Source organism: Megalobrama amblycephala, linkage group LG13, assembly GCF_018812025.1.
Source record: "Megalobrama amblycephala isolate DHTTF-2021 linkage group LG13, ASM1881202v1, whole genome shotgun sequence".
Classification (NCBI taxonomy): domain Eukaryota; kingdom Metazoa; phylum Chordata; class Actinopteri; order Cypriniformes; family Xenocyprididae; genus Megalobrama; species Megalobrama amblycephala.
In genome coordinates, this window is record NC_063056.1 from 22,678,939 (window position 1) to 22,694,647 (window position 15,709).

At 37.5% G+C, this 15,709-nt stretch overlaps 1 protein-coding gene and 1 long non-coding RNA gene across 4 annotated transcripts in view; one reads left to right on the forward strand and one right to left on the reverse strand.

The window, feature by feature from the left end:
* Positions 1-5,319, reverse strand: part of rbms3 (RNA binding motif, single stranded interacting protein) — a 171,864-nt gene extending 166,545 nt beyond the window's left edge. Inside the window, exon 1 of the mRNA XM_048152604.1 lies at positions 5,226-5,319. Within this exon, the coding sequence (XP_048008561.1) occupies positions 5,226-5,231 (6 nt within the window). The 5' untranslated portion in view covers positions 5,232-5,319. The remainder of the gene's footprint in view (positions 1-5,225) is intronic.
* Position 5,320: 1 nt separating this feature from the next.
* The window catches only part of LOC125243179, a 29,028-nt gene continuing 18,639 nt past the window's right edge, over positions 5,321-15,709 (forward strand). The window contains exons 1-3 of one of the 3 annotated variants that reach the window (XR_007178987.1): positions 5,321-5,405; positions 8,760-8,832; positions 13,260-13,377. This is a non-coding gene — a long non-coding RNA (uncharacterized LOC125243179). Of the gene's footprint in view, positions 5,406-6,165; positions 6,320-8,759; positions 8,833-10,754; positions 11,825-12,756; positions 12,863-13,259; positions 13,378-15,709 lie in introns of those variants that run through there. The other 2 variants (XR_007178988.1, XR_007178989.1) reach the window with 2 other exon arrangements.

Consider the following 15,709-nt stretch of genomic DNA (forward strand, 5'->3'; position numbering starts at 1 on the left):
CCCCGGGTTATCGTCGTTCTAAGCACTGCTTTTAAACTCGGATAAAGGAACGTTTCACACTTGTAATTTAGAAGCGGGGTTAGCACTACTCCGGAGCAGGGTTAGCATATTGCGGTGCCAACTTGTACAGTGTGAAACGATGCGGTGTTAGAATGTTACAACTAGATGCTTAGCAACGAATAACCAATAGCATGCCTCATATTCACGTGGTGTAGACAGTCATAGAAACTGTGCATTATATATAAACAGTAAATTCAGCGTTTGAGAGGAAAAATGTCAAATGCTGACAGAAAACGCGACAATTTGAGTGAAGAAGAGACCGTTTCATTCTTACCTTTATAGTCTGAAATGTCCATTCAGTATAAAATTGATAGTACAGTCGGCAATACAGGATGCGCAATGCTAAAGCTATGTAAACAGGTCGCGTGCTGCGTTTATCCAATCAGTGACAGTGACACCACAAATATGCAAATAAGAACGTTAACCAACAGTTTAGGAATGTTCAATGTGAAACGCCAGCTTATGAAAACCCAGGATTAATTGTTAACCCTTGGTAAATTATGAGCCATGTGAAACATGAAGCAATATAACCCAGGTTTAGAATGACCCAGGGTTAACTATTTCAAGTGTGAAAAGCCCTTTTGTGAACACTGTTTTTATGAGCAACAGCGTTTTGTTGTGCTTACACACAAAATGCGAGTTTTCTGTTGGGTACAATATAGTTTTTAACTGTCTGTCCTAAATAAAACTTTTTTCTTTTTTTTTTTTTTAAATCACTTTACTCAGGCTGGTTTTGCAGCTTGGTTTCTGTGGTCATTTTGATCTGGGGAGGTTTGAGTTCTGAAAGTTTTCATTGTACATCAAACTCTTTTATCTTATAGGATCAAGGCAAATTGGATTCCTTATGATACATTCATTGCTTGATACACACTGTGAAATATATTTATGTAAAAGTATTTTGAATATGTTTTGTTTTTATATATTGTAACCATCTTTGTACATTTACAATTTAATACAAATATGGACGTAAATATCAAAATATTGTGTTAAATTTTATATTCCGTATTTATGTTATATAAATATTGTACAGAATATATCTTTTTCTAAAATGAATGCTTTTTTGCATGTATAGGCAGTAGTTATTACTAAATTGATGCACTGCAGCCAGGCATGCATTTACGTATTTATGTATTGCTTTTGTATTAAGTGTTGTTTAGTGTACTGTGATCTATTAATTGATGTGGATTGATGTGAGACCGTAAACGCTGTAGGATGTGAGACAATTTTTAAAAGAAATTCCAACAATAAAGTGAAAAAAATTGAAACAATTGAATTTGTTCCTTTATCCCAATTGTTTGACTATTTTCTTGCCCCTGTAGTACATTTTGTCATTAATTTTGAAATGTAACAATTTAAATAAAATATAGTCTATATTAAACGAAATATATGTGGAAAATATAATTTTTCCTAAAATGTACAATATGTTTCACATTCATTTCGGGGGGAAAATAGTGCCATAGAATCAAAAATTCAAATTGCAAGTTCTGTTTTTTTTAATCCACACTACTTTCATATTGCTCCACATAGTTATATGCATTGTTTGAAGGGTAGTCAGATGTTTTTCGAGGAGTAAAGGAGTAGAAATTAATTGTCTAAGGCTAGTTAGATGTTTTTTCAAAGAGTAAAGGAGTAGAAATTAATAGTATTTTTATTTCTTTACTTTGCATAATGTTTTGGGGCTTTTCTGGAGTGATTGTGCAGCGTTAGCGTGAGTACACGCTTACAGAATGAGGCCGATGCCATGACGCCGTAATTGTTCTTGCTACGGTCTTCAAAGAACTCTGCAAATGGAGCTGGACACGCTCCCTGCAACTCAGGGGTACTATTCTCAAAAAGCCAAAGAAGAAAAAATGCTCTCATCTGGACTGCTGCACAGCTGGGAAAATAAGAGTCGGCTGCTCTCATTTGTGGGCCGATAGAAAAAACATGGGATAATTGTGTCCCTTGGACGCAAGGAGGGATGTAATGCTGTAGTGTCATTCGAACGCCTGTTTAATGCGTAAAAGGAGAAACAGGCCTCTACTGTTTGCTTAAAGTGTTAAGTTTTGGTTTAGTATTCAGTATTGAAAATCAGAGACTGTGACATGGAAAATATCACTATATTAAGAACATATTATGGTAGACATATTCTTTTCCAGTAGATGGAAATCTACCACGAATGTGCTATTCCATCACACAAGTCTCTAACACATGTAATATTAAAGTCTAATGGTTAGTGTGATAGTTTTGATAGTAAGATAACTTACAGCTTGGAGGTGGACTCTTATAAAGCAACCACATAGCAACACCCTGGCAACCAGCCACAGCACTCTAGCATTGTGGTGCCATGTATTGCACAGGCAAGCACCACTCATTTTCTTCAAACAATGTGAAAATGTAGTTTTGCATGTACCATCCACACTTCAGCACAGCTACATTGGCCACTGTCCCGCTACCTGGGGGTTTATCCCAACTGGCTCTGGACCAGCCAATCTGCTGTTTGAGTGGTGCTAGCAAACACCTTTCTCGTCCAGTGACAGTCGGGCTAGATAAGTAACAGCACAGGCTTACCTGAGATAAAAGCTGCAATGCCATCAATCATGGAGAGGGGGAGGGAGGGTGAGAATGAGAGTGTTAGATACAAAGTGTGTGAGAAAACGAACAAGAAATGGATAGAAATAGAGCACATCGAACATGCATGCATAATCAATTTGCGATTACACCTCACCGACACAATTTATCACAGCAATCTTTGGCTATATTAATATTCATTTCTTATCTATGGCTCATTGTTTGCAAACAATAGAATGGAAACAATCTAAAGTTGGGAATCCATATACAATCTGATCATGGAGTGCATGGGGTTGATCACAGTACCAGGCACATAGTAGGAGTACATTCCTAAGTGCCGCCCTGAGCTCTACCTTTGGCTTACTTCTTTTGGGCCAGGCTCTTCCTTGCTGTTACCATTTAAAGATCCAGAGTAGCTGTTATGGGGTCGGATTGACCTTGCATGTCAAATCATATCTCAAGAAACACAATTTGATTGATTGTGATTGATTGTGTTTGAGAGACATATGAATTAAAGCATTATACATTACCATGTTCATACATTTCAGGCTAAAAAGATGTCAGTTTGCACTTTGCAGAAGATCTGTTATTACGTTTGGAACAGAAAACAAGCAATAAATACTGTATACTGCAAACATTTTTTTTTATAAGTTATAATTAGTTATAAATATATATTTAATTATATTTAAAACAAATTTATTTCACAAAAATGTTTGACAAACATAAGTACCCTCCCACTTTACTTAAAGGTGCCCTAGAATGCTTTTTCACAAGATGTAATATAAGTCTAAGGTGTCAACTGAATGTGTCTGTGAAGTTTCAGCTCAAAATACCCTGTAGATTTTTTTTTTAAATTAATTTTTGTAACTGCCTATTTTGGGGCATCATTAAATATGTGCCGATTCAGGCTGCTTCCCCTTTAAATCCTCGCGCTCCCCGCCTCCGAGCTCACGACTCTAATACATTGCATAAACAAAGCTAATCACACAGCTAATATAACCCTCAAAATGGATCTTCACAAAATGTTCATCATGCATACTGCATGCATGCATGCATCAGATCATGTAAGTACAGTATTTATTTGGATGTTTACATTTGATTCTGAATGAGTTTGAGACTATGATCCGTGGCTAACGGGCTAAAGCTAACATTACACACTGTTGGAGAGATTTATAAAGAATGAAGTTGTGTTTATGAATTATACAGACTGCAAGTGTTTAAAAATGAAAATAGTTGTCTCCGTGAATACAGTAATAAACGATGGTAACTTTAACCACATTTAACAGTACATTAGCAACATGCTAACAAAATATTTAGAAAGAAAATTTACAAATATCACTAAAAATAGCATGATATCATGGATCATGTCAGTTATTATTGCTCCATCTGCCATTTTTCGCTGTTGTCCTTGCTTGCTTACCTAGTCTGATGATTCAGCTCAGGGATGGAAATTAGCACCCGCCACCAGCCAAATGCGGGTGATTTTGTGTTGTGGCGGGTAAACTCGCTTCACCTACCGGCCACCGTGGCGAGTAAATAAAAATAGCATACTGTTTCACCTGGACGGCGGACACTTTTAGAGGAGGCACACCTTAAAAAAAACGTTGTGTGACGCTCTCGCCGCCGGCGGTGTGAAAAGTGACAGGAAGTCATTCATTTTCAATGTGAGCTGGCGGCGAGCTCCGGCGAGAGTGGCGCGACGCGTCCTGGACATTGAGAGCGTCGAGGAGAGTTGAAGTCAGGTCAACTTTATGGTAATGAGCTATGACGCGGTTCGGAATGTACAGGTCCTCGCTTGAGAGGATTCCGATTGGTTGCCGCAACTTGTCATTCACTTTGACCCTCCCGCCGCCGGCGGTTTGAACGAACAGTACTGAAATGTATATCAGTTCATGGTTTGTGTGTGTATAAGAGAGAAAGAGAAAATGTCAGTATTTCATTAAGACTTGAGATTAAATAAACTGCTTAAGTATTGTAGATCTTGTAGTATTAATTTTCACATGCAGTTACTCATTGTCGGTTAAAAACAAGAAAGTGGCTGGTGCCGGTGGACAAAACAGTTAATTTCCATCCCTGATTCAGCTGTGCACAGATCCAGACGTTAATACTGCCTGCCCTTGTCTAATGCCTTGAATGGTTGGCATATGCAAATATTGGGGGCGTACATATTAATGATCCCGACTGTTACGTAACAGTCGGTGTTATGTTGAGTTTCGCCTGTTTTTCGGAGGTCTTTTAAACAAATCAAATTTATGTAAGAAGGAGGAAACAATGGTGTTTGAGACTCACTGTATGTCATTTCCATGTACTGAACTCTTGTTATTCAACTATGCCAAGGTAAATTCAATTTTCAATTCTATGGCACCTTTAACATACACATAAACTGTAAGAATATGACTAATACTGATGAATAAACTGTATAAAATAAGGCTATTAAATAACTAGTTTTTGTTATAGTTAGTAAGTTTGTATGAGCTAGCACAGTCATTTAAGAATATACAAAATAACACAAAGTGAAAATAAAGTGGCATTTTGGGTTATGGAAACACAATTCTAACATGAACTGTCATGAAACATATAGAAACTGCTTCTGGTAAATAGAATGAACATCATACCTGCATGCAAATCCTTCCCAGCCAACACACGAAATACCAGTTACTTTTGTCTCTTCCACCCGAGGCAACAATGTAAATGCAGTCCAAGTCCAAACATTTGCGCGTGCAATTGAAGAGTGCGCGCTACCAGCACAGTATAACGGCTGCCGCTGACAGGACATGAAAGTTCGTTTTTCTGAGGTGGGAGACCTTTTATTTCGTAACAATTTATGAAAATAACGTTAGAACAATGACACTGACACATAGCCTGAATTATATTCAGATACTGAATCAGGACAACGCGTTTTCTCATGCAGTCTTTACTTCAAATGAGTCTGACAGAAGTGTAAAGAGCTTTCACGCACGTGTTTTCAAAATAAAAGTCTCGCATTAGAAAAACATTAGCCGCGTCTCATTTCGAAGGCTGCATACGTCATTGAGACGGTCTCATTTAAGAAAAATAACCGTTGAATTGCAAAGAAAGAAAATACAGTATTTTACACCTCACGAGGAATAACCATCAATTTTATTATGGTTACTTTTCTTAAATAACACAATCCTTGATGACTTATGCAGCCTTCAAACGCAACCTCCGGAGGACACAGCCTCCGAAATGAGATGCAGCTATATTAGAATTAAGTTTGTTGTCGTTTCTTTGACTGCACACTCCAGTTTAGAAACACTGTGCTACTTTATTGTGGTCACGTAACCTCACTACTTTTGTGAATGTGAGTAGTGTCCATTTATCATCTTGGGAAAAATATGGCTATTTAGCATTTTAAGTTAAATTTTGTATACAAAATTAGATCTGGGAGATTTAATATTTTAATGTTCTGTGCTTAATGTGGACTATTTCACATATAAAAAACACACATTCAATGCAACATCCATTTTCAGCTTAAAGCTATAATATTTTTTACCCACTTGTGCTAGCTACATGCTCTCATCTAGATGCTTTCCCCAGGTCCTGCAAAGCATGTTTTTCCAGGCCAATAATGGCTGCACATGCCCTAGAAGTGGATGGACGCCCTCTGTAGGACACCTGCATACCCACCTACATTTGCTTACCTGTTTTATCTTCCAGTAACACATGCATGTCTAAGCGCACATGGCAGGTAAAGTAATTCAGTATTAACTGCAGAAAACTACAGTTAATTATTTTAATGTTTAAATGATAAGCAGCCCTAGTAAAAGAAACATTTGACAGTGCAATCAAATAGAGAACTACACCACGGTCACTCGACTTCAACGTCACCATCACTAAGCTTCTGACAACTCTTTCGGTTTTTATCTAAAAACATTTTCCCAGCATGCTTGAGTTAGAATAGTTTATAAGAGTACAATTATGAGCATAATGAGGAGGTAAAAGCAGACTGAGCTTACCTTCTCAGAGTGATGACGTTTAATGCCCCCAACTGTCTATGTAGTCCCATTTAGCCATTTGTTAGCAACCGCCTTTTTCAAGACACATAACAGCTTAAAAAAGTGGGGTAATACTGATGCATTTTATGTCGTAGAATAAAACGTGAAACGCTTGCGTTCACCACAGGCCTTATTTCAGCCATTTAACCAAAATCCCATTCAAAAAAACCCATTGACTTTGGGGCGATGGAACCGGAAGTGCTAAAATGCTAACTCACTTCCGCATTTTGGCCTACAAAGTGATGTCATACCTACACCACTCTATAATGAATTAATAAATGGATAGCTATATTCAGAATAGCATACTGCTCTAATTATTTCTGCAATATAGATATGGCAACTGATATTAAAATCGCAACTGATATTACTTCCGGTTCATCCATCACAATGAAAGATCAAACTGAACTCATGCGTTGTGGGAAACAGTATGCAATGCTCATTATACTGCTCATTTTGACAAATGTAGTAGGTCATTCAGGTATTCTGTTCATTCAGGAAATTTGCATACAGTGTACAGAATAATAATGCATATTATATACTGCAGCAATAATATGAGTATGCGTTTCCAAACATAACCTATGTTGTAGTACAGAAGGGTTAAAAGGCACTCTTTAGTAAAAACATTTGAAACGATAGACTAGTAACACCAGCAATATTTTAACTTCCTCCCAAAGCAGTATTCAAACGGGCGAGAGAACACGATATGTTTTGAAATATTGGTGAAGTAGGTGGGCGCGAAACCAACCCACCCATCTCCAAGAAAACGTCCCAGTGTGTTTTATCACTCATGAGCGCCTTGTTAAGTCCCGGGGTAGTTTGAGGTTCATTTCACACAGCTTTGTTCCCCACGCTTCGACTCGAAGCCATAAAGTTTAATAGAGTTCCTCTAATCTCACACTGGGCGACCCACAGCACAGCGGCGCACTTATTAGATCCTCTGCCGGCAAAGAGCGGCCACAGATTCACACCAGAAACACGGCGCAGCAAGAAGCGCAATCTTCTGCTCTTCAAATGACTGATTTCATCCTACGTTTCTTTAAGTGTGTCATTTGAGTAACTGGCGGTACTACAGTTAGCTGGCCTGAAGAGGAGGGCGGAATGGGCATTTGTGTATATGTGTGTGAATATTTCTGAGTGTGCGAGGATGAGGTTGGGTTTTAGAGGCTTTAGAAGAATGGTTAGTGTTACAGAGAGAGATGAAAAAGAGCTGGGAGGGGAGAGAATCAAAATGAACCCAGTTTACTTTTCATTTATTCACCCTCATGTTGTTCCAAACCTGTATGACTTTCTTTGGTGGAACACAAATGATGATATTTTAAAGAATGTTTCAAACGTTTTTGTCCATATAATAAAAATCATTGGGTTTCAAAACAACAAACTTTAATAGTAAGAACAAAAACAGTTGACATTTTTCAAAATGTCCAATTTTGGGAGAACTATCCCTTTAAAACACATTCTTGGTCTTATAGCGCATGCTATTCCAAAGAAATATATAGCCTATTTGTCTTCGTAATTTCCCGCTCTACATTTTTATCTCGTTGAACATCCTGTTTCGCTCAGAAATGCATCAAATTGCCAAAGTAAAATTGGTTGCAAATGCCGTTTCATGTTGAAACGGGGGGGATATTAAACTAGTTCCTGTTTTTCTATTTGGCGTATACCCTGATAAACAAGTGATGGAGAGGCTTTTCTCAGAAAATCACACCAAGCAGAGATTATGGGTGACAAGTTTACATTAATACGCAGCTTCTCACTGCCGTAGAGCTGGAGGAACGGCACTAAAAATATCAGTTCAATTTAATCTCTTCAAAAGCAGCAATGGATAAATTATTATTCTGTTAATAGAGCTGAGATGTAGCACTTTCTGCCATGTTGCATTCATTAAGCTAAAAGCTAACCAAGCTCAACTGATCTGTGTCCATAATTAGAGAGTCATGGCGGCATCGTATGAACATTCAACAGATTGGCTCCATTAACCAACCACAAATTAATGAAAGTCGCGGCCTTTTCCAAAAAAACAACCAAAAAAAGAGCAAAACAATTTGGCTTTCTGTCTGGAATTCCATCATGAGTGAAATTATTGGCAAGAAAAGATGTGTTTTATGGGTCTCCCTCTCTCTGTCTGTCTCTCAGCAGGTGGAGGTGTCTCTAATGGAGGTAGTTGAGACTGGTCTAGCGTGACTGACGCATGAAGCACCAGTGGAAGGTAATTAATTTCTGTAAACGACTGCCATGTCTGTCAGCTTTTATAAACGAGCGTTTATGTGTTATGGACGATTTAACCAACCCCATTGAGGGGAGCTGACAGAGACGAGTGGAATAGAGACAGAGAGAGAAAGAGCGAGAGAAATCAACGCAAACCGCTGACCATGTGAATAGACCCGCACTTGCAGTTTGAAATGAGCTCTCATCTCATGATATGGCCACCGTTCAGCTGTCACACAATCGCTATAAATCATCCTGTGAATCTTGCCTACCCTATGATAGTCGCACAGTGGTACAACCCATGTGTGGAAAGTGACATTTGTGAGTTTCTTTTGTGACTTTATACGGCAGACAATTGGAATGTGAGCCCCAGTCTGCCATAACTCTACTCTCCAATGTTTTCACATTGCACAGACGTACAGGAAACATATCATACAAATGATTAACTTCCCCCAAAGCACTGTGGGACAGTCAAGAAATCATTCTGTGCATATGTAATGCATTGAATTTCAGGCTGAGGCAACGTTTTTGCGATTCTGTTTAACCAGTTACTCTGTGGGTGACACCATTGGGAAGCTACTTTGAAACTGTAGCTTGTCAAACTGGGCTACTCATACTTTAAAGTCAAGCTAGACTTTTGAAAACATAGTTAGCCACACTACTAGCTACTAAAAAAAAACTGGCTAATTGAAGCTATTTATGAAGGCATTAGGTTTTTGAATATTAAAGAAACAGTTCATGTAATTTCACAACATTTTTGGTCATTAAATCTGATTGGCAGATTGAGCCTCATTCCAAAAGTGCTGATATGTCCAACATGGCGGCATTTGCATGATCCAGGCAGATTGTTTGAATGTGCACTTGTGGTTGCAGGTTACATCGTTACGCCAGAGGTGGCAACAAATAATCATTCATTCAGCCAATTTGCTCAATAACACAGATTTATTCATCCATGAAACCAGTGTCTGTCTTTATGAGTCATTGTTTTTGAACAATTGATTCAATGACAGTTTTTTCACTTCTTTTGTAAATGTTTACTGATTCATTCTGGTATGAAAAAATGGTGAGTGTCATTGTATCATTGACTCATCGACCAGCTATTTCAAAATGAAAGATTTTTTGATGCTAACATTCACTTGTATCATTTAAAAGGATTGATTTTAGTGTTTTATTTTAAATTTATTTAGATGAAATAGTATCCACCTTATTCCTGATGAGCCTACTGCGTTTTGAATTATGGGTGGCACCTCCGGTTTGGAGAACTTCCATTCAAAAAGACTAGAGCAAATAATTTAAAATCATACGTTTGCACAATAAATAAAGCTTATCTGTCAGTTTGACTGAATGAGCTATCAATTTTCCTTCATGTTTTAATTTGTGTCATGACATATCATGAGATGATTTTGTCTCATATCATATCATGAGATGATTTTGTCTCATATCATATCATGAGAATGTAGCGTAACGCTTGGTATTTTAACGTGACATGTTATGAATATCTGTGGCACAAGCTCTTTTCAGTCGCTGCATTCTTTTCCTCATGATTATTTTCTTTTTTTTCCCTTTTGGATTCCGCTGTGATAGTATGAAAAAGGACAACATATACTGCACATTTGGGGTCTGTTCTCCCGATTTAATTTACGTTATATCCCATTAATAACTCACTGGAATGCACGAAGAATATCTTGTTTTTCTCCTTAAATCCTCACATCTCTTTCAGGTAAATACAATTTATTATCTGTCAAAATGACGGAAATCACTTTGAGTATCTTGTAGTATCATGCAATGCTGAAGTTAATGAGCATTTTTTATTAAGGCAACGTATGTTACATAATACAGATATATATATTACAACAGTGATATTTAATTTTAATTGTCAATTATTGCTGTGGGGAAAAAAAAAAAAAAATCGCACTTTTGGGATTATTCATTGTCTGTTGAAAGTACCTTGCTGATGCTTTTACACTTTTAAATATCCTTTTAATGTTTGGTGATTGAAGGGTGAGTAGTAGGCTATAATGTCATCTCATTGTACCCAGTTTAAAAAACAAAACAAAAAACGTATTATTGCTTTCATAGAGCGAGACATTCACTGATTGTTTACAGCTTAACGGAAGTTACCCCTTGCATTTAGAATTTTTTCCCTCTTTGAGAATGGATTGTTTGGATCCGTGACAGACTAACTGAGAACTGCTAGTTTAGAAAAAAGCTGAGCTGCACACTACTAAAAAATCTAGTTAATTTACTAGTGACACTACTTTTAGTTTGTCAACCCCCCAGCAACACCCCCCTATCCCCCAAAACACTGGTGTCTAAGCAGTCACATTTGGCACAAAGAGCTTTTGAAAAAGATGTGTGCAATATTCAAGAATGTGTGTTGAAACGTGTGCATGTGCCTGGGAATTAATGTTTCCTCATCTGAGCTCCACATCCACTAGGTCGTAATCATCTCCTCTAATGTCATTCCTCACGCCGGGCCCATGCAGAAATAATTACAAAATGGAGGTGCAATTTTCAGACTGCGATACTGAGAAAAGTGGCACACAAGGCCTCGGAAATGAAAACAAGATTGACTGTAGATTTCAACGAGGACCCATTGCCATTTTCCGGATCCCAAATTGTATTTCTCTAACAAATATGGTTTTTGGTTGCTTAAGCTTTACTTGAAAGGCTTCCACTGGGCCTGTCGAACAGCAGGCGAGAGACACAGAGAGAATTTTCCAAAGCCATCACCACCGCCATGTTCCCATGAACCCTAGAGGTCCAAAGCCTTTTTCCCAGTCCTCACCCCTGCTGGAGAGAGAACTTTGATGAAGGGATCATACATCAGTTTGTTATAAGCAGGAGTGTGTAAGGCAGACTCCAGGTCCTGTCTCTGTACTTGTGCAGGCGCCCTGGGTAATCAGGCCCGTGAAATGTGTTTTCACTGCTGATTACAGAGCAGCGGAGTGCAGACTGCCTGCGTACCACTGGAAAAGACCCCCCAACTCCTGGTCAGTGAGACAAAAAGAGATACAGACTGTATATACAGTAACACAGTTTACCACTGTGGAAAAGGCGACTTCATTCAGAACATATAGAGCTTGAGAGCTTAAACCACCCTATTATTTCTCTGCATTAACCAGACAAAGGGATGTAAGAAGATGGAAGGAGGATAAAAAAGACATCTTTCTTTCCAAAAATAAACCTTTGAATGAAAATGGTCCTTTGATGGGACACTGGCTGAGTGCCATCATACAACTATATGCTGTTCAGTCTATCTTAGAGAGCTGGAGTAAAGGCTAATGGATTCTCTCTTTTTTGTCGCTGCATTAAGAATTAATAAAGTGCACAGAAGCTTTTATCATTCAGATTCATATATTTTTTTTAATCCGTATACTTAAGTATTTATTTATTTATATTGTTTGGAACTGATTATCATTTTATAGTCTTCTTTAAAATAAATATTATAATATTAAAATTAAATTAAAATGAAAATATTATAACATAAATCCTAAAATATATTAACATAAATATATTGTATATATATAGACTACAATTTAAAGATATTTCTGTATTTGCATAGTAATGTTTTACTTAAAAATGTTGTTTACACATTATTTGTTGCATACAATAAATATAATTAATTAAGGCTGATTAAATAGTTAATAAGTGTTAATTTAATGCAATTTATTATGAAAATGTGCAATAAAAATAAAGGTTTTGGACTTGAAACAAACAATATGTTCACTCATTGTAATGTCAATTCAGTAATTTCATATATTATCTTCATTTGAGGCTTTTTTTATGTTAAGTTAATCAGCATTTCATGTAATTAAATTACATCTTTTGAATAATTTGGCATCCCTGCTAAACATACAGTTATTAGAATGTAACTGGAAATGCGTTATCAATTGCATGTCCTAATGTTGTGTTCCTTGCACAGTTGTTCTATCAGGTGTTATATTAGGAAGATGGCCGTTTAGAGGATTGTCTCCCTGGAAGCAGCTGCGAAAAGCTCTTTGCCATGATGGTTTCTGTTTTTCCACTTGGTGAGTTTAATGACAGGAGAGACTCCAGAGTGCAGCAGATCAGGGAACGAGGGAACGAGCTGCTCCCGTAAAGGATGCCATGAACTTAAACATCCTTGTCCTGCAACAACATTAAATTGTCTGGTTTACATAATCCACAGCTCCTGCTCAAGCACTTTCTGTTCTCTGACTCAGCATGGTTGCGAGGATGTATAAAATAGCACCCATCCTGAAAACAATCTTATTGTCAATTTACATGTAAATAATATTGCTGATCCTTTAAAGGGCACGTCAACATTATTTTATAGTTTCAAATAACTGATTCAGCATGTACTGTATCTCACCGTACATTTGTAAGTTAGTAGCTTGCTTCTCAGAAGATGTAACAGTGCTGCTTTTTTTGGGGGGGATCTTTCAGAATACATTTTCCAGTTAGAGAAGAAAGGTTTAAGATTATCATCAGCGCCACCTACCCATGATGCTTTGTTTTGTGGGAATTTGACAGCTCCCCTAGGGATTTTCATGCCATATTAATGGTAAGAAATATGGTGACTTCCACTGTAATTACAAAATCACTGCAGGCAGACATTGTGTGTCGTAATTCACCCACTTCCCTTCATGTTTGCACTGCAGGGCAGAGAATGGCAGTATCTATTTCATCAATGTCTTAATCCTTATCTTCCTCATTAAACATGTTGCACATTGCGGTTAGGCCGATCCACCTATGAAAATTGAACTGGGAATGAAACTTACCTGGACCTGCAATTACCTTTTGTTAAAGGGACAATCTGGCGTAAAGTTTTACACTATAATCATTATTTTTTTTAAAAATATCTTGTTACATTTATGTTTTAGAAGAGGTAGCTGTGGTTGCAACACAGACTCACTGGTAAAACATACCTGTGTCAACATTTTTGCAAAATGCAAAATACGTACATCACTGCAGTTTCTAACAGAGATGAACACTAGAGGCAGTAAAACAGCAAGCTCTTTTAATTGTTTTCACACACAATTGGGGCCAGATTATGGATTAATAAAGACTTGTTTTCACACGGCTCCTTGTACAATAATGTTATGACCTCAGAACACTTTTTACCATATGCATGATTAACAAATATATTTTGGAGTTTGCATCACTTACCCAGCTGTCCAGATGTTCAGTTTTACTGATGTAACAAGTTTGTTCGGTAGCTCAGCTGGTACAGAAGTGTATTTGCGTTGCGAAGAGCTCGGGTACGAATCCTGTGAATGACGAGTCACGGTAAAAGAGCGCAAAGACAAGAGTTCAAAAACAAGCTAAAACACCATGGTTACGATTGTGTTTTTAGATCACATTTGCTTTTGTTAACACTATCAGGTAGGTTTAGGGTTTAGTGTAGGTGTATGTTATTAAATGTGATGGAGCATTAAGCTTTTAGCGCCACTCACCGAATTTTTCAATTCAGAACTGAGGTGATACATACAAACTCCAACACAATAAAACGTTGCCATATTCACGTTCATCTGTTCCGGAAAAAAACTAAACACGCTTTAGCGCCGCTCACTGGACATTTCACTTTGAAACTGTCATGAAACGTGCACGACGCAAAGTAGGCCTATTTTGTATTTTGCAAAAATGTTGACACAGGTACGTTTTTCTAATGAGCCTGGGCCGTGTGATTCCCACACTGTAAAAAAGAATTGTTGGTTTCACTGGTTGGTTAAGTTAATGCAATGAAGGCGATTGGTTTAATCAACAGAAACTCAAAATATTATGTTATCTGAACTACATTAATTATCGAAGTTGAAAAGGAAAAAAATGTTACGATAACAAATCTCGAAAATATTTTTTACAGTGCAGCAATTCACTGTAATAAAAATTCCAAAAAACACTTTTTTATAATCTCCTTAATTTTAAAGGTTCCGTTTTTCGTGGTTTTTTGAAGCTTTGATTGTGTTTATAGTGTGCAAAATAACATGATGTGTTCATGTTTTGCGTGTAAAAAAACACACTATTTTTCACATTATTTACTTATCTGTATACCGCTGTTTCCACTGTCATAAAAACGGGCTGATGACTTCCTTGTTCTATGAAGTCCCTCCTTCAGAAATACGTAACGAGTTCTGATTGTGCCAGCGGTTCCTGTGTTGTGATTCGACAGCAGCTTAGCGAACCTTGCCCGGAAAGGTCACGCCTCTTACCATAACGTGGAGATGCACGCGCTCAGTGTTATTGTAAACATGTCTTTGATTTTACCCTATCAATTTGAGCCGGAATCAGACCCGGTGATTGGACTGCGGGATGAAAATAACAGCGTTTCGACGACATGGCGACAAACACACTCTACAAACGCAACTCTTGTGTATTCCTGTGGGCGGAGGTTAGTCAAAAAACTGTTTTAGTGACGTCATTAAAGAAGGAAGTAGAGGGATGTAGTCCAAACTGGCCGTTCGATGTAGGCGACTTGTGTTAAATAAAATATCTCGCTTGGCATTGGACTTTGAGCTTTAAAATTTTACAGATTTTATTTATACTCTAACAACAACATTACACACTAACTAAAGTTTGAAACATGGGATCACGAAGAACGGGACCTTTAAAAGGATTATTAATTATTATGATCATCAATTGTTGAGGTTTTTACTGGTTAATACATTCATACCTTCTGTTTCTGTAAAGATTACTGAGCTTTTTTTTTTTTTTTTTTTTTTAAGTGAGAGCTCTGGGAATTCAGTGTGAGTGGTTACTGGTTGAGTTCCTGTGTTGTCTACAGTGCAAGTCCACAGAATATGCTTTGGATTTGAAGAGAAACCACAGTTCTCAAAAGTGATAGAACAAAGTTTCGGGTTGAAATGGAGATGGATAGAAAGTACTTATTCAGCACAAGT